This window comes from Ambystoma mexicanum, chromosome 1q, assembly GCF_040938575.1.
Source record: "Ambystoma mexicanum isolate Mex_15411 chromosome 1q, UKY_AmexF1_1, whole genome shotgun sequence".
NCBI lineage: Eukaryota > Metazoa > Chordata > Amphibia > Caudata > Ambystomatidae > Ambystoma > Ambystoma mexicanum.
Window position 1 is genome coordinate 515,304,173 of NC_090922.1, and position 20,153 is coordinate 515,324,325.

General features: G+C 44.4%; 1 protein-coding gene across 3 annotated transcripts in view; it reads right to left on the reverse strand.

Annotated features, from left to right (window-relative positions):
• Positions 1 to 20,153, reverse strand: part of LOC138530413 (guanylate-binding protein 1-like) — a 1,110,598-nt gene that overhangs the window by 749,865 nt on the left and 340,580 nt on the right. For all 3 annotated transcript variants that reach the window (XM_069640909.1, XM_069640906.1, XM_069640908.1), the window contains 2 exons: positions 17,861 to 18,070; positions 17,468 to 17,577 (listed from right to left, as the gene is read on the reverse strand). In XM_069640909.1, the coding sequence (XP_069497010.1) occupies positions 17,468 to 17,577; positions 17,861 to 18,070 (320 nt within the window). The remainder of the gene's footprint in view (positions 1 to 17,467; positions 17,578 to 17,860; positions 18,071 to 20,153) is intronic.

Consider the following 20,153-nt stretch of genomic DNA (forward strand, 5'->3'; position numbering starts at 1 on the left):
TTGAAATCAAAAGAAGACAAGATAACATGCGTGTCTACCTTCTCGCCGATCAGTAATAATCTGTAAAGAAGTATCCTCAAAAATTGGGGCATGATTAATACTCCAGATTTTTCTATTAAAAAACCATGCTTTGCATTTAAACGCATGCCAAACCTCCGCGATAAACTAGTTCATACATATACATCTATAGAGCCAAAAGAAAACTCCACACAAGTCACACTATGGCGTTTGCCCAGTGTCACGGGACACTAAGTGTGGGAAGTGCTCCGTTTGTCGTTTGACCAGTAATATTAAGGAGATAGATCTAAAAGGCTGAAAATGGCAATTAACCATGTTTACAAATTGTAACACCAAATGGGCCCTTTATGGCATCAAGTGCCCATGTGGGCTCCTGTATATTGGGAAAACAAAGACCTGTAAAGCAACAGATCTGTGAACATCGGTCCTGCGTGAAAAACGCAGTAGCAGATAAACAATTAGTGCCCCACTTTAAATCAGCAAAACACTGTGAGGAAGACATCTATTGGATTATTATTCAAACAGTTACAACACATCCCTGTGGCGGGGATAGAGATTTGAAACTAAAAAGACTGGAACAGAAATGGATCTATGATCTTAATTCTGTCAAAGATGGATTGAATGTTGCCATTGATGGAGTCTCTTCATCCTTTAGAGAGCATATATAGAAGGAGAAATAGACCTGGCTGCTCCGATGGGTTGAGCACATTCTGAGCAGGCTGTGAAAATATGTTATGAAAATGGAGAACATTTGTATATAATGTCTAGGACAATAAATTATCTCGGTCTGAATAACTAAGAGTTATACACCATAACTCTTAACATAGGTAGGCCTAGGTTTAACTACTCTTAAGAAATAATCGGATCAATTTGGCAAGCCTTAATGCAAAGCGGCAGGGTGATAAGGAGCGAATGTGTGAAAAACCTGCACTTGATTCAAAGTGTAAAAGGTATACACTAAATTCCATGAGGGATGGAACAATATGTATTTTTTTTAAAACACAAAGTGACACATATTGGGCCACCAAACAAGTACATCATGTATGGTGGACACGTGATGACATACGACATCAGGATCCCTGGGGTTTTGGAATGATACATAGGAAAGTAGTCCATCCAATATGGGGTCTCTAAAGGCATCAATGCCGTGGAGTGTACTCATTACAAAATCGTTAGTGAAACGTATAACCACGTAACCCATGCCGTCGCAGCTGTTTCCCCATTGGAGAAACCTTGCCGAAAGCATGGAAAAATTATGCAGAGGTAAGAACAAAACAACAATGCAGTGAAAAGACAGAAGCTAATTTATATGTATTGGAACGCGCAAAGTATAATCAGATGCGTCCCTTTAGTATACAGGCAACCCGCTCTTGTAAAGGATCCAAATGGGATATTACGGCCGGGGAGCTGCATGTGTGTCTACGCGCAACAGTGTGTCGGAGAGGATTGAAGAACTTGATAAGCGTCTTGTTAAAATATACTCACGCGGACCTCCTTCCAAGTAAGTGCAAAATTATGTCACAGCTAGTATGAAATTGATTAGCGATTTGAACGCGGATTCTGTCCAAATGGATGTATTTTCGACATACAGGACACGATGTAGTGCCCATCTAATGTGGCGGCAACTGAATGAATGAAAACAAAAAAAGTGTTGTCACCCCAAGTGTGTGAAGTGCACGATAAAGACCATATTGGACACACACTGGAGTGTATTGAGGTAACTAAAAGCCAATTGTGGGTGATATGTCGAATAATTTTCATTAGAAGAAACATGACAACTAATGTAGAGACATCTCTCTTGATAGATGAAAGACTTTTTTTTTTTTAAAAGTGAATAAACAATTGTCAGTGGTGGTGGAGGACTGAAATTATTAATCTGGGCCTGTCTTTAAAATTTAGGCCACCATCAAATAGATGGTTTGGAACAAGATAAAAGATGATGGGATTTGGTCAACTCTGGTCTTAGTAATAGAAATGCACCAAAAATAAAAACATGTATTTACACTGTTCTGTCTGTAGTTTTGGAAGAAATCGCCAAAGATAGGAAAGCTACAGCAATTAAACAATAAAGGTTTCCTCACACGCTGAAAAGTAATTAAAGGTTAGTTTTGATATATCCAATTCATAGAATTTAGTGACAATAGATTAGTACGTCTTAATAATCGATTCCATATGTGTTTTGGTTTTTAGATTATGTCATGGAAGTTAAAAGTCATGTCAAACAACACGTCGAATGCAACCCTGTTGTATGAATAAGAAGTGTCCTGATGACAGGCCCAATGGAACACGTCAACCAGATTGATTCATGCTCGTGTTCTTTCAATTGGATCTAGAACACATTCAAGTGTTGACACATATGTTTCAGAAAACAATTGAGAGAGATATACCTTCAAACACCTCCCACTTCTATTACTAACCTCACGTCTATATTTAGAAACTGACAAGTAAAATTGGGGTTAGCAATGTGTTTTTTCTGACCAAGACTGATTTATTTCCATGTGTTTTATGTGTTTTAGTATGCTTATGAATTTGTATCTAAGGATTAATATATGTATTTTTTTTAAAAGTTTGAGTACCTCTGTCTGAATTCAATATGACAGCTTTCTAAGTTTCTATGTTGTGGATACTTTACGCCTAAGTGTGTTAGGAAGGTTAGCTGTTTTGTGGTATTTTCTGTCACTTATATTAGTCCTCATCCACACAGCTCCCCAAAAAAAGAGGACAATCTGGCTCTTGTTTAGCCTACCTGATCTCGGTGATACACAGAGACCCACAGGCATGCGGTTCATATTGCACGATTTCACTCCTCAACATGCATGCAAAGTTGTTTACTCGGGTCCTGGCATCAAGACTTGAGGGATATATGCCATGTTTGATACATTCGGATCAGGTGGGTTTCATAATGGTAGGCAAGGGGGGACATAATGTGTAAATCCCTACACTATTGAATGGACCGGAGGCATAGGGGTAACCCCACACTCTTCTCTGTTTATGCAAAAAAGGCTTTTGACAGAGTGGACTGGGATTTTCTTTCAGGCAACTCTTGTTCGTTGTGGGCTGGGGCAAAGTTTTTGAGGGGTGTTTCGGCACTGTATCCGGAGCCGAAGTCCTGTGTTGCTGCCAATTGTCATTTTTCACGCTGGTTCGGCCTGGGACGGGGCACGAGGCAGGGTTGCCCTATTTCGCCGATTCTCTTTTCTCTCTCTTTGGAACCACTTGCACAGAGATTTCGAGACGATCCCCAAGAGGAGGCTATAAGCGTAGGAGAGGTGGGGTGGACTTGTATGCCAATGACATCTTAAGAATCCAATGTCTTCGGTCCTGGCGGTGTTGGAGATAGTGGAACAGTATGGGGTACTCTCTGGTTTTAAGATTAAAAGGGGAAGTTAATCTTGATTCTTGTTCCCACTGGATTAGATGGGGGATACAGACAGACAGAGGCCGGCGATGTTCGGAATGAGGATCAAGGAGGATCAGTTGCGCTATCTAGGTATAAATGTTACAAGGGAAATGGGTTGTCTATACAAAGCAAAATTCGCACATCTTCTGGCGAACTTGTTTGCTGATGTAGAGAAATGGGGCGAATCGACAATGTCATGGTTGGGGCGTCCAAACGCTATCAAGGTGAACTTCCTTCCCAGAATACTATATCTGTTCCAGATAATATCGATTCAGATCCCAGACTCGATGTTTCGTGAGAGGAAGGCTCGCCTTCTGAGGTTCTTACGGCAGGGAAAGAAAGCTAGGGTGGCAAATTTCCGAATATTTATCTTTATTAAAAGGCTACTCAGTTTAGTGTCCTGATTCCGCATCTGAGAGATTTAAGGGACTGTCAATGGGTGGGACGAGATCATTTTCATCTTAGTCCAGCGACGCTAGGAGAATGGATATGGTCCCGAGAGACCAAATACAGAGGAGGATCAGGGAACACCCCATCTTGGGGGTCATTTGGAATGTATGGAGAAAGGTCTCAGTGATGAGGGGCAAGAGATCGGATTCTGAATTTGGGTAAGTTTCAGATGTGGTTTGAGGCAGGCCTCACGAGAGTCGAACAGTTGTGGAGGGACGGCCAGTTTATATCGTTGGTGGATCTGGAGGGGGAGTTTGGAATAGGAAAGTTGTCAATGTTTTCATACTTCCATTTGAAAGGAGTAATTACAGCACAATCATGAAAGGAAAATATACAGAGGGAGCTAACCCCCCTAGAGAAGGTGTTGGCTTCGAGAAGGGAAAGGAAAGGATTGATCTCATCCCTGTATGGGGCTTTGGTGGAAGCTGGCAGGGGGAGTACGGAGAAACTACAGAGACAAGGGTAAAGGGAGTTGGGTCTGGAAGTGGATGATGTACTATGGCATAGAATGTGCAGCAGGGCAAGCAGAGTCCCAATTGCCTGTCAATATAAACTTCAAGCAATCAAGTTACATCATAGATGGCAGTATGACCCCAGTGCGCCTTTCCAAGTTGTTTCCCGGTGCAAGTCCTCTTTGCTGGCATAAATGTGGTGAGCGGGCTGATTATTGGCATATGTGGTGAAGCTGTGAGAAGGTCCGCATTTACAGAGATGAGGTGCTGGGGTGGATTAAAGAGCTGGATGGGGTCCCCAGGACCAGGACGCCACTATTGATTCTATTTAGATTGGGAGGTAATAAGGGAGAATTTAAGTCTTCCGCACTTGCCACATTTTCTGTTGTTAGCGGGAAGGGTTTGTTTAGCTACACATTGGAAAAGAGTGTTGCTCCCGAGTAAGAGGGAATGGATAAACACGGGGAAGAACATATATGTGATGGAAAGGATCACAGCGGCCATACACGGTTACACTGTAGGGGGGCAAACCTTGAGATGGAAAGGGCAGAATTTCAGTCCAGATATATGCTGATGGAAGTGTGACTTGCAGACGATAGGTTTGAGGAAGGATGGTAGGAAGGAGGGAAGAAGAGCTGATGGGAATGTACTTTATGGTGGGCAGAGGGGTGGACGATCCAATGTGGAGAGGAACAAGAGAAAATCGGGTGGTCACATGAAATGGACGGGACAGACCTCAATATATTTAGTTCACCTTGGATAGGGCGGTGGTTTGAGAATGTGTTGGAGGGTGGGACGAGGGAGGTAGAATATATATAACAAAGATGTTATGATGGGCCATTATTAAGTGGTTCTTTTTGGTTAATGCTTTTATTTGGCTGTATTGTATTTCATAATATTGAAATATCTTAATAAAGTTGAAGTTTAAAAAGAAAATAACAATAATAATTAAAAGAAACGCCATGTGGCCTTCACACACTATTCACCTCAAATACATGCCAATCTACCATAAACCTTTGCTCCCCCTTCTTTACACACGCACACACAACCGATACACCGTTGTCCCCGTTCTCCCACTCCCCACTTAGCGTCAACCCCCGTTGTTGTCACTCACAATAGGTGTACTTACATCTGCGTGTTCACCCGAGCTCCTCCGTCACAGAGTCCCAATAACAGCCTACACCTTCCTAGGAGCCGCGGCCTGATCCAAAGAGCAGACAGGAATTCTGTGAAAACGACTCCTGTACACCACCACGGGGTGCGCTTGGGACTGGTCACTGCACGTGGGCGCAGCCCCTCCAGATGTGCGACCTGAAAGCCTCCGTCTTTGCGGAAAATCTGGGATCACGTCGGGGTCACCAAAATTGTAGACAAGTCCCTTAACGCTCACACTAGAAATAATGCAACCCACTAGGGAAAAAGGCCCATCACGCCACTTGCAAGGAGAACAATGTTTATTTTCATAAAGGCAAATATGCACCAGCAAAAAACTCTGCTGCCACGGAGGGTTCTGACGAAATCAGCATGAACAATAAGTTATAAAAGTACACAACATCTAAAGTAACATACATTACATAGGTGATATATCCCTGCTGCTGGTTGGTGTGACCCTATACATATGCTACCTGCTCCATAAAGGATGCCACGCCATTGGTCCCAGCTTCTCCTGCCCATCTTCTTCCAACTGGGGTTCTTCTTTGTACGTCATCCGGCAGAAGGCTCCTAATTGGCAATTAAAAATATAAAGCAGTGCATTCCCTATCTGTGGCCTAATATGCACCTGTTACTGCAGAGATGGGCGCAGAGAATACATTGGAGGTCACAATAACTTACAAATCCCAGCTCGTTCCCAGACGCGTCAGCACCCTTCCAAAGCTCCCCATCATGGTTTTATGTTTGTTGCCTTTTCCCCTCCTGGCACCTTGCAGCACAAATCACATGACCTGGTGGTGGGGCAACCTGCCCCTACCCACTGATCTATCTGATTGGTGATTTAACAGCTTTATGGTTGGTGTTATGGGGCTGGCTAGTACTTTGGAATGCTGGGGTCTTCGGACGGGGGCATGTAGGCACTATAGCTTAGAGTTTGGGCTGGTGAAGGTCAGAGGCTCGTGCCTTCCTTCTCGTGGGATAACTTTTTAACAGGGAGTTCACAGCTCCCCTCATTGCCTTGCAGGGCTCATTCCTTCTAGGGATACAAATGCAGACAGTGTGGAAGAATTAAAGTTTTATGAATCTCTGTGGGTTTGGAGTTTCTCACTGCGGCTCATGTTACACCCTGCGTTCATGATCTGGGCTTACTGTCCCGATTGCAGCGCAATACTAGGTTTCGATTTCAATAAGGCTGCTATTTTCTAACATGGCGTTTCACTCCCCATGCAATCTATATTCAAACGCACACAAATAATCTACCCATTAATCAACATCTATCAACAGCCCCTATAGTCTTTCTGGGCATCTACAGCACACTTATGGGCCTCTGCGTCATCCAAAACCTAAATCCTTGCTAAAAAACCTGTTCCACTCTACTCCAGTATGAGTCTATGAGCATCACTTATTGTGCTGAATGCTAAACATATATGTTTATCACCCGTTTTCTGCCGCAGAAGTTTGCACCTAATGTTGGATGGTCAAGACTGCTTGCGCAACCATAGTAAACTGTGGCAGATATATGTTCCTGCCTGAAAAGGAGATCAAGCATCATCCCCCTGGTAACAGTTCATATTATTCAGTCGCCCTTTTGGAAAGGAATGTGCAGTTCAGATATAATGTATTCCAGAAAATTGGTGTGGTGGTCCAGCTCAGGGGTCAAATGAGGTAATGAGGTGCATTATTCAAGAGCAAGCATGGGGATGAGAGAACTTTATTTGGTTTTACCGGCTGCTGAGGGAAGACGGCACATCCGACCATTCCTTTAGCAGTCCAGATAAGACGAAAATGCACAACCATTCTCTGGGGGTTCCTATTCATGGAATGCTGTAGGCCTCCTCTCTGCTAAAGGGAGCGGGGTCCTCACATTACACTTCACACACACCTGGGAGGCTGTTTGGATAGCTAGCTGAGAGATTGTCAGGGGTTTAGTCCTGGCAGGGGCTCTGGAATGAATTTGGCACCCAGAAGAAAGGTGACTGATGAATGGACAATGGTTAAATTAGTAGCCCTACAAAGCCCTCAGCTTACTGAAGCAAGCCACCATATTTGTTAATTGTATTTATTTATTTAATTTATAAAGCGCACAGGCAACCCGGAGGCATTGGGGCGCTGTTACAAGTACAAGTCAGGTAAGCGTAGTTAGTCATACTGTTAGCGGGAATTACATCAGATTGGAAGCAGTAGATCAATTATAAGAATAGAAATACTATCAAGGATGTTAATGAGCAGCGTACAGTTAGTATATGTACAGGTCTGGGGGGAAGATAGGGGGAAGGGTCGCAATAGGGGGAGGAAACAGTTTATTTGAAGAGCTGTGTTTTTAGGGCTTTCCGAAATAGCCAGGGGGATTTCTCAGCTCTTAGGGAAGGGGGGAGGTTGTTCCAGAGTTTAACAGCAATGTAGGGGAAGCTAGAACCTCCTGCTTTACATCGCTTGACTTTGGCCACGACTAGGCGGTCGGTGTAAGCAGACCATGTGGGTCTAGAGGTAGACGCTTGGTGATTCTGTGTGTGAGGTACGCGGGAGCTGTGTTAGATAGGCATTTGTGAGTGATGGAGAGGGTTTTAAATCTGCTGCGCTCCTGTATGGGGAACCAATGTGCTTCTCTTCTAGCTTTGGAGATGTGATTTTCAGGATGTGGAGGGCCGCTGTCAGGGCTTTGTTTTGTACCACTTGTAATCTTTGTGTATTTCTTACTGATGTGCCTGTGAAAAGGACATTACAGTAATCTATCTTAGAGCCAATGATTGCATGGGCAATTGTGAGACAGTTTTCTTTGGTGAGGAAGGGTCTGGCTGCGTTCATGGCCTTGGTGGAGTAGGCAGCTGGGGAGGAGATGGCGCTTACTTGCCTCTTACTTGCCTGGGCATGGTAAGAGCGGAGTCAAGGTAGACTCCTAAGGTTTTAACAGTAGATGAGTTGGGAATTGTGCAATTGTCTATCTTGAAGGCAGAGTACTGTTTGTCCAGGGCATTTGGAGGGCTTACAATTAGAATTTCTGTTTTATCATTACTGAGGCAGAGGTGGTTGGCTGCCATCCATGCCTGTATGGTCGAGTATATATTGTTGAGAGAGGTGGAATCGGCTGTGTAATTGCCTGACAGAGGGATCAAGATTTGAGTATCATCGGCATAGTTGGTGTAGGCTATGCCTAATGAATCAAGGATATTGAAGAGTGGCCTCGTGAAAATATTGTAGAGCGTTGGCGCAATGCAAGATCCCTGTTGCATGCCACAAGTGATTGGCAATGGCGTGGAATGTGCAGTGTTTGAGAAGACCCTCATAACCCTCCCTTCCAGGAAGGATGCAATCCAAGCAACAGCAGGTGGGGGAGAAGTTGGCCTGAGTGGTGAATTGGTGACACAGGATTTGGTGGCTGACCATAGAATGAAAAAAGAGAAAGACAAATAGAAGGTAAGGGGGGTGAAAAACCTAGCCAATAGTCAAGGTGATTAGCCAAAACCAGTCAGTTACAGATCACCCTGAGCAATCAGAATGCAGCAGTCACCCTCTGCTTCCACATTGCACCAGAGTGGCTTAGGTGTTAGGGAGTTTTACTGAAGTCTACATAAGGTAGGACTATAGAAGACTCTCCTCTTAGTGTACAGGGCACCAACTCTTAGTATAGGCCTGAACTACCCAAAATGTTTGGTAGCTAGGCTTACTCTAGGAGGGAGGATGTCTATAGTAGAGTAGAAAGAGCTTTGAGCACACAAACAGTCAAGAAGACTCTTACATCCTTGGAACTATATATACATTATTATTTAGTAAACAAAGTAAGCAATGTTAAGTTCACTTTTCAATTAAGGTAAGTAAGAGAAACCTTGATAGTAGGACTTTTGCAGGGTAACTCAATTCAAATGGTAAACCTTAGCTTGGAATGCAGGTAAGTAAAAGAGTTGCTTTAGGTGATCAAAAGTATTCCTCAACCAACATTCATTGAATGATGATACTGGTAACTAAAATAACTTGTTACACACTTCTAAAATAGTTGAAAGCAATTCAAGTTAAGTAAAGCCCAAGGCAAATAATACTTTAATTCATTCTTCCTTGAAAAAGTAATTCTAATAAAAACCAACACAGATCAGGTAAAACTTGCATTTAAATTCAGAGAGTCGTTAGGCTTTAGCAGTCCATCCTTAATTAGGTATGCTCGTCTCAGAGTGAGATTGGAGGGGGGCGTGTTGACTGGCAAAATGAGCAAGGCAGCAGCTGTAAAGAGTCAGGAGTTCCAGAAGAAGACTTGTGGCAGGTAAGTACAGTTTCTTTGTATGGGAACAAGAATCAGGAGCTTCAGAGAAGGCTCCCTGTAAGCGTAAAAGCGTTAGGCCTAGGAGAACGTGTATGGGCAAACTCCAAAACACGCGAATCAGCACTCCAGCAACACAAGAGCAGCAAAGCAGCTATAAGAAGTTCTACCAGGAGTCTTACAGTACCTTAGGCATCTAGAAAAAGATGCAGCAATGTAGCACAATGCTTCCCAGATGCTGCAGCAGCAGACCCGGTCACTGGATTCTTGGTCAGGCAGACTGAAGAAGGGACACTGGAGGGATCTCGCAGCAGCAGTCAAGTGGAGAGGCTCTCAGCAACGGTTTCTTATTGGTTCTGTAGTTTTGGCACCCTTTTCAAAGGACCAGTGAAGAACAGTTACAGCTCGGTCGATTCGGGTTGCTTTCTCGGTCCAGCCTTCGGTTAAGGGGACTGTAAGGAATCTTGCCTCTGGAGGTCTGGAAGGAGTCCACCAAAGTTGAGGGAATTCGATCTTCGGAATGCGATGCACTGCAAACTGGCCAAAGGTTTCCAGGGTATTGGCGGTTTGCAGGCAGTGAAGGTCACAGCTCATTGTGGGATTTCTTGAAATGCATGACTTCAGACTGGTTGGTCCCACCAATCCAAGGGAGGAAGTTGTCTGGATCGGAGATTCTATGTCACTTGGAAAAGAGGACTGGAGCAGCAGCGGTCACTCAGAGGGTTCTGGGGGTCTCTGGAGGTAGCTGCAGACGTCCTTCTCCTCTTCGGAATGGATCTTCCAGCAGTCGACTCTGGCTTCAGCATCAAGACCCTGGCCTTTTATGCAGGAACACAGTCAGTCAACATGCATGCTGTCATTCAAACTTGGGGTGGGGGCTGTCCTTCCAGGATAGCCAGCATCCCCGTTAGAACTGGATTTAAGCAAGCACACTGGAGGACAAAGACCTGGGAATTTTGGAGTCCTCCCAGACACACTAGTACCTTCAGACGGACTTCACAAAGGGATCCCAGTGAAGACAAAAGACACACAAAGACCTCCTCCACCCAGCACAGAAGAAGGACCAAGAAAGAAAAAAGCATTGTGAGCTGGCGAAAGACAGGAACCATTTTGGATCAGTGGTGTCCCATATGTCCCTTACCGCAGCTGCAAATGCAGCCTGCGTTGTAAGTTTCACAAAATTGGTAGAAACATTTCCACTGCCACTAGCCACTCAGATGGATGTGTTAATGTAACCAAAAGGTTCCATGAGAATGGAAAAAGACACACAGTGTCCCCTCAGCACTTCACATAAGGTAGGGGGTGCTGGTTTCACAAGAAAGGTGTAGGCAGGATACAAAGTACCCTCCTATCCTTGGGAACAGTAGTTCTTGCAAGGAATACAAATAAAACCAAAGAGGAAAGCTCAAGAAGCTTCCAGTAACACTGCACATAAGGTGCTGTGTGCTACAATAGGGAATTTACAGATGCCATAGAAAATATGGAGGAAAGTAGACTCCATAAAAACAAACCCAAAAAGGGGGTACCCAGGGTATAAAACAAGAATGGGTGAGTGAGGAAAAAGATTCACCCTCACTCATGAGTCAGAAAAAAACAATAGTCCAGCAAGACGTTCTGGGGTACTCACCAGGTGAGGAGAATATCACACACGATGGAAATTCTACCTAACACTCAGGGCCTCATTACACGGATGGCGGTAAGGATTTACCGGTACCGGTACTTTACCGGTACCGGTAAATCCTTACCGCCTTACTACGACGTCCCTTTGCGGGTTGGGGAATTTAACGCCTGCTTTTTGCAGACGTTAAAAACCAACCCGCAAAGGGACCCAGGGAGCTAATTATGGTACCGCAATTTGCGGTACCGTAATTAGCGCCTTCCCCATTCCCATTATGCCCTATGGGGCAAAAATGGGAATGGGGAAGGGCAATGGTGGAAGGGGGAATTACCGCCCCTCCAACCTTGGAATGGGGCGGTAATTCCCCTTTCCGCCAAGGCGGTGCCGGTATTTTACCAGCATGAACCATGGCGCTAATAGTGCCATGGTTCTCCGCCATCCGTGTAATGAGGCCTTTAGTCTTTCACAGAGGGTCGTGTGCAGTTGGATTCCCGACTTGAGAGTACATCTCCCATCAAGATCTGAATAATCACAGAACTTGATCAATGATTTTCCAGTGTCTCCAATAGAATTTATAACCATACCAAGGCCTTCTGGGGCCTGGTGCCTCAATACCTTCAACTCTCTCTTCCTAAATACCTTCCTTCTCAAGCTCTTCGCTCATCCGCCTCCAACTCCCTCACGGTCACTCGCTTCTCCAAGCAACGAGTTGGTGGTAGATCTCTTTCTTCGGCTGGAGCCTCCCTCTGGAACAGCCTCCCTGCCCCCCTGAAACTTGAGGAGAATCATCTCTGATTCCGGAAGCACCTCAAAACCTTTCTCTTTGCTTCTGCTTTATCTCCTCCTCTCCCCTGCTGACTTCCTGGCTGAAGCTGAAACTGCACTGGTTACCTGGCCACCTTCTGATCTCTGGCCCAGGTCCCCTCCCCCGCCAGTCGCATACCTGCACTGCCTTCCTGGCAAACCCTGCACTTGGGGACTGTTTCTGTATGCTTACAGTCCCACTGCCAGGACTTGACACCTGTTGTCTGCACTTACCCCTGCACTTGCCACTTGCTGACCGTACTTTTTACTTATTGTTTATTTATTCTATTATCCCATGCACTGCACTGTCCCCTCCCTCTAACCCCCGCACTCCCACTTCCCCCTTACCACGCACTTGCGCAATCTGAATGACACCTGGCCTAGAAGGATCTTTGTCTGTCTTCCATCTGTACCCCCTCCCTTGCCTCGTCGCTTCTTTAAACACTTATGATAAGGCATTTATAACGCGCCTATACACATCACATCATATCCCCTGCCATGGTCAAAATCACCCTAAGCATTTAAGACAGATGGAAATGCACAAAGTCATGAAACTAATAAAGGATTAAGTCCGAGAATCATTCATGACTGAAACAAAAGATGAAAGTAATAAAGCTGTTGTGATAAATAGTTATTGGTTGTGGGTTTTGTTAGGAAATATTTTCTTTTTGCACCTTTCCCTCCACAGATTTCTATGAGACCCCATTCTTTGTGCTTGTTTTTGAAACCTGTCCGGACTTTTGGAAGTCCGAGAAGCCTTTTGCTTTACTTCCCTTCCCTGTTTTGCTAACTGTTATGGAGAGACTGACTAGTGCTCAAGACTGTCAGTAATGACAGACTATGTCTCTCTTTATGAATTCTTTTATTTTTACAATTGCACATATCACCTTACAGTGAAGTGCAGTTAGGATACATTGTATACTTACAACTTTTTATATAATGGCTTTTTGGTTACTTTGACATTGTGCTTAAAACACGCTAGTGGCAGTTGTGTGATTGTTACTATTTTCTTTTTTAAATAAATCTTTTTATTGAATACTGATAACTTTGCTCGGGGTACAAATCATGCACCACAATTGCCATTTAAGAAGATAATCTACCTCTGCGAATAACCCTTCCCCACTAAACAAAAAAAGAGAACAAAACATAGCACAAAACATATTACAATATCCTAATGTCTGGGCGTTAGCGAGTTTTACTAAAGTCCACCTGTGGTAGGGCTTTAAAAGACTCACTCTTAGGAGTACAGGGCTCCAAACCTTAGGTTTGGCCTGAACTACCCAAAAGGTTTGGTAGCTATGGCCAAGCAGACAGACTTAGTGTAGGAGGGAGAAGGGCTGTAGGTGAGTACAAAGACCTTTCAGCACACTTATAGTCAAAGAAACACTTACACTCTGTAGTTATATAAAAATATGGTTATTATATACGCATACAAATATAGATTCCACTGTGGGGCCTTATTCATAATAGCTTATTTGTGAATAAGAATTCATAGATACGGGTATCCCAGCCAGATATCCCGTGGAATATTCCTGGCACAGTGATCTAAAAGGACAGATACTGTGAACAATAGTTAGTTCAAAAAAGTGAAAAGGACCATAGTTTATTTTGGTAAAAAAACAAGTGGTGTGTATAAAGCTTACAATATATAAAAAATAATTTATAAAGCAATAATTGTATAGAAAATAAGTAATACATCAGCAACAATTAATGTATATAGCAAATATACAGCATACAGATTTCCATAAGAAATATTTTAGCGCAATGCTTTGAGTAGAGTCATAATGTTGCATAGAGAAATATAGGAAATCCACAAAATTTAACACAAAGGACACAGTAAAGGAAACTAATTTACATGGGATTGCAAAGCAAATAAGTAGACCAAAAGTAGGCAAACTGCTTAATCTCTGGTTTCTGTCTCCCTGTGTTCTCCATAGGGCTGTGTTCAGCATAAAGTCCTGGCCCTAAAATCTCTGACCTGACCTATCCTAGTGTGTTGGATTGAGAGACGTACTTACCTGAACTGTACTGAACTTTTATATAACTCTGAGAAGGCCACAGACTATATTAGAGTTTGACTTATCAAGATTGAGGGAAGCTGTGTTGGTGTTGATTCTGAAGAGTTCTGCCCATATTTCCTTGCATCTGACTAATCACCTGTATTGCACTGGTAATTGTCATGCACTTTGATTCTCCTTATGGTGAATGTGTATATATGTGTTGTGTGACAGTACCTACCTGTGATTTGTATATGCCTTTTGTGTAACGAAAGGCCTTATAAATAACAGTTTTTTTTATACTTGAATTACTGGTGTTGCTCTGTGTGGACTCATTGTAACCCTAGACTACTCTCGCACTTTTCCTGAGATTAAGCTTTGACTGCTCAGCTACCTTACCTTGATTGGGGGTTGGCTAGACTCAGTTTACCATAATAGGTTTAAATAGAGTGGCTTCCCAAAATCCTCCCACCAGGGCTCAATTTGGAGATCCATCTGAACAGGTTTCATTACACGCGGTCTTTTTAAAGGGTTCCTGTCCACCCAAATGGGGCAGGTGTAGACACTTCAACAAATAACATAGCTCAACAAATGCACTGAAACAAAAGGAAATTACTTTTGGAATGGACTTGGATGCATGAGGGGTATGGCCCAAGTAACGAAACTCAGGCATGCATTAATCCAGTAACTCGTCTGCTCAGGTAGTGCCTATAACCATCAAAAGGGATTTGCAGCAGCTGAATGGTGTGCCCCAGGGGCAAGTGTGGGGTGACAAATTGGTTAGGCTATTAGCACATGTTTTTTGCTCCCTAGGAATGGGAAGAAAAGTAGGCTAGCTTCATTACCCTCTTGGCTCCCACAAATGGTGAGCAAGCAGTACAAGCGATGTTGCAAACTTACGAGAAAAATGAGAAATGGAGTGCTCACGCCTTCTTTTTGGCTAACTTTTTTTGCTGTCAAGTGAGAAATTGCATGCCTTGAAACACCTCCCTAGGCTGACCATTATCGATAAGACAGCTTGGGAAGTGGGTAGGTGAAGCTGGATGGGGCAGCTCTTAATTAAAAGGCCTGGTTATGTTTGGAAACCTCAATCTAGTACACAGGTGTAGTGGATCACACTGTACATCAACTAAATACAGATTCCACACACCAATATTTGGAGTACATTAATATGCCCCTGTGCCCCAGAATTAAGATTTAAACTCAAACCAGAGGATAGATCCCCCATCTATGTCACTTATTGGGCCATGATCGGTTATACCTATTTTTACCCCTGAACAAGGGCTACTACTATGCGACTTACTTCAAGAAGCAGCAGTGCATAGTTTCCTGAGCAGTCTATTATTCTGTCTCAGCGTGGCATGCAAGAGCGAAAAATAGGAATACACAGCTTATGAACCTACATCGAAAGCCATGTGACAATGTATTGTTCCCTGTACTGATACTCGAGTGAATGATTCAAGAGCTTTATTGTCCTGCATCTGAGAAAAAGGCAGAGAGGTAGGTTTCTGAATGAGACAAATGGCCTCATTCACAAAGCTCTGTAATGTAGTAAATCAAGAATAGCCTTTTGGCATCTCAGATTTGCACCGACTACCTAATCCAATAACCAAATCTTAAACTGGAGCCAAACTCGGGAATCTCCGAGAGGACCTTGAGCAAATCTTTGAGGCTCACATTTGCATGAGAGTATTTCAAAGATGCTCCCGGCACCTCAAGATGTACTCTAGTTTTACTATTTGGGAATCGGGTATAAAAGATATCAGGTGCAAAGGATATTTTGTTTTGCTTTTGTATTAGAAAGCCTAGAAGAAGCACCACTCATTTGGCATCAAAGGTGTTTTAACCACAATGTACCTGTATGTTTTCATGTTCATTGTACCTTTTCAATGACAAAGATCGATTACAAAAATTTTATTTATGAGGCAGTGTCAGGAACATCATGCAGCCTAGATTGCTAGCACGTCCGTCTGTGAGGGGGTCTGGCAGGTACCCTGGCACCTTACCCAAATGAGACTTCGGAAATGGACTACAACGCCCAAGCATGCCTGCGCCCAGCCCTTGGCACACCTGTCACGTCATCACATACGCAACAGGACCCAGAAAGAAGCGGCTGTATATAGCTTCCTCACGGTTGCCCCGCGACGCTCCTTAACCATCGCGTTCCCCTTTGCAAGTTTGCTTCGATCTGTGATTTATCCGCGTATTCCTCGTCATTTACTATGGAAGAACTCCCGGGATTCCTACCTTTGGCTCCCGTCCCTGGATTTCTATCTGCGCTCTCCTGCTTTTGTTTCCCAGCATTTGTTCTCTGGACTCCCGACCCCTGGCTCTGCTGCATTAGACCACGCCTGCGGATTGTGTTTTGACTTCTGACGCATGGGTGCTCCCCTGCTCACACATTCAGCGCTGTTAACTCCTGCATCAAAGCATTAAGCTGCACCCTCGTCTCGGCAGCCTTACACCGCTGTCAGTTCTTCCTAGTGGTCTGCTAACAACTTTGCCTGTGCCACACTACCCCCTGCTGCCGTTCCCATTGATTGCACACGTTCCAAAACCTACTTTTCTCCCCTTCCATGCAATTGCTCCAATTGTGCTGCTTATCGCCTTGGAACTTCTTCTCTCCTCCTTTTCTGCAACCCAGACTCATCAACTCCTGGATTTCTCTGCATCAAACCCATTATACCTCGAACACTAACTCCAACCAACGGATCACTGAACATTCTTCTACGGATTGTGCACCCTTCCTTCACTACGGAATTTTGGACATTGATCAACGGACCTTGGGGGACTGTACTGTGAATTGACTACCTCGAGGTGAATTAGCTGCGCCTTCGTCCCACCCGGGTCAGTGTTGTGTCCTTACTTCATCACACTGCCTCATCTTCTCGTCTGTGGATTTGTTACCTACCTCAGCTATTCCCACTCAAGGCATTCCACCACGCTACACATGGCCAATGTAGCACGTAGGTTCCAGGTCTACATCTTCCTTATCACAGGTAAGAGTTGGGGACTGTGGTTCAGGGGCAGAGGGGAATTGAACAGTCTAGCAGTTCTGACCTGTCTATATGTATGTTTTTCCCCACTCTAGCTCTGTTGCTGCCCGGCCTTTTCACCTGAGCCCCTGGCCTGATAGGTGTTTTTTACATCCTGCAGCCCACGCTCTCTGGAGGAGACCCTTGGCGTCTACGGACGCCAGGGGAATGACGTTGGATCAAGATCTCGACAGGCAGACTCGAAAAGCATACAGAGCCATTCATTTGTATATAGCAGTGGAGTGAACAATACAATCTTAAAAAGGGCTACTGTGAGGATGGAACAGTGTACCTGCTGGAATGCACATATGTCCTTCTCGAAGTTGTTACAGAGTTCACACAGTATAATCACTTTGTCATGAGCTAGAAGCTCGACATACCGCTCCAAGAAACCAGCCAGAACTGCAAGAAAAGAAGGAATATTAATTCATTGTTCTACATATGTCACAAAACAGATATATTTTTAGTCATTGTACTCTCGGGCGCCTTAAGCATTATATATCAGGCAACATTTTACAATGTCACATTCAAGCCCACCCGGATACCACATGGTTCATTTCCCAAGGCCACTGCAGACCCACCAGTAAATCTGTATATCACACTACATTTCGGTGTGTTGCCTATTCCCAAACCAAACTCTAGTGCATTCCTCCCTAGTAGATCTCTTCCTTTTTTCATTACTTACTTCTTCCATTGACTGGGGAGTTTCCCAAGGTGGTCTTTGCCTTGCGGCTTAAGACGTAGTCCCAAAACCTTGATGCCTGGCCCTGGAAATATGGGTCCAGTTCAATCTGTGACAGCGTCCCCAGGTCCTGATCATCCACATGAGAGCAAGGATGGGAGAAGTGGAACAGTTTACGGGTGTGGAAGAGCCTGTAGCCAACAGGAGGGGCATCTAGAATGAAGAATATGAAGCAAATGAGAACATAAATTACAGTCACCAGAACACAAAACATAACCTGCTAAATATTTATATTTGTGAGATTTTAATTTTTTTGGACTGGTACCAATGAGCATGAACATCTAAGAACCAATTTTTTCTCTCCTATTGAATGCAAATACTTAATGTGTATTAACACATGGAAGTAGACATTTAGGTCTGGCACAGCAAGGGAACTGGCGGCAAGAGATTTCCGTATCATAACTCTCTGATGCAAGGAATATACCAGAAAAATCATATCCCACACCCATCGCAGCCGTATGCCTATCGAGAAAGTCTGCTAATTGACAGGTATTGATCACAACAAACCAATTAGTGTCACATTTTGGTGATGGTTTGTGTGAGTATCAAATCGAGGCAAGCTGCCCAATTTAGAAATCATGGTAGATGTAAGGAAAAGCTGGACCACGTAAGTGGTCTGTGTTAAATAAAAAGATTGGACTTGGGGATCAAAATTGGGACATGGGTGTATGGAAGGCCTTCTCTTCTAACTGATCATGTGTTTGTCCCCAAAGGTACTTTCTGCAAACATAGAATTGACATGCTTTCTCCATTGGGCCTGTTAATGTAATCCCACTCGCCGCGGCTTGTAAGATCTGCCTCCAGGCGTAGCGAGGCAAAGTGTGACATTGCTATCTGCAGCTGTTCGCGGCAGTTCTGCGCCTAAAGGGCTCTCAGGCATGCAGCGTCCCACCTGCCTGCTCCTCCTGTTTACCTCCACAATAACCTGTTTCACCGCCTGGCCTTCTCTCAAGGTACTGTGCTTAATCACCATGCCCGTCTCCACACTCAACAGTCCTTCACCCCCCCAACCCCAAACAACCCGCTGCCCCACCGCTCCAACTCGTCACTACAACCTCATCTATCCCCAACTTGTTGAAACGTCCAACATCATTGACCGTGCCTTATGGAACGCAAGGTTTCTATGCAACAAGACCACTGCTGTTTTGGACCTATTCCTACGTCTAAATCTTCACTTCCTCTGCATTACTGAAACCTGGATCCCTCCCCACAATACTACAGTTCCTGCATCACTTACTTCCTCCTTTTCTTCATTTGCCCATGTTCCCCGCACCACCAGACGTGCCGGCGGTATCGGACTACTATATCACCCAAAGTACCTATCTGTTCCATGTACAATATCTCTACCAGACTTTCCCTCCTTCGAATACATGTACAAAATCTTCACCTCACCACACACCATACCCTTTCTCATTATCTACAGCCCATCTGGCCCGCTAGGATCATTCTATGAAGACATTGACCACCTCTTAGGTCACATCTCACCTAGTCCCACACCACTGATCATGCTTGGTGACTTTAACCTCCATCTTTCCATCACTCACCTAACTTCCCCTCTCCTCTCAATACTAGACTCCTACCTATTTACCCCTCTCCCTTCTCCACCCACTCACACTTCGGGCTCCACTCTTGATCTAATCTTTGTTTCTTCTTTCACTGCTTTCTCTGTATCTGACCTCCCTAACTATTTGTAGTACCATTCGTTACTCTCCGTCTCTCTCACCCCTTTTTCTCCCCCTCGCATTCCCCCCTCCTTCTCCCGACGTGACGTGCACAACTTTAATTCTTCACTTTTCTACGACACCTGCACCAACTCCCTCCCTCCTCTCACTCATTTTTCCACAATCTCTGTGAATGAGTCTACATCCACTCTTTCCTCATCCCTCACCTCCAGTCTTGACCAACTCTATCCTCTAACCTCCTTCCACCACACTCTGCAAACCCTGGCCCTCTCCTCATGTCTCATCAATACGCCGCCTCCTCCGCCGCCTTGAAAGACGCTGGCACAAGCACAGCTCTCCAGCCAACCAGGCTACTTACTTCTCCTACCACACTCTCTTATGACAACTGCGTTAAATCTGCGACCAACTCTACACTCAATCTACTCACCCTCGTTGCATCGTTCAAACCCTGACTCGCCTTCTCTCTCCTACCACTCCTGGCCCTTCTATTGTTTCACCTCTATAAGCCACTGATCTCGCTAACTTCTCCTCTAAGGTACACACTCTACGTCAAG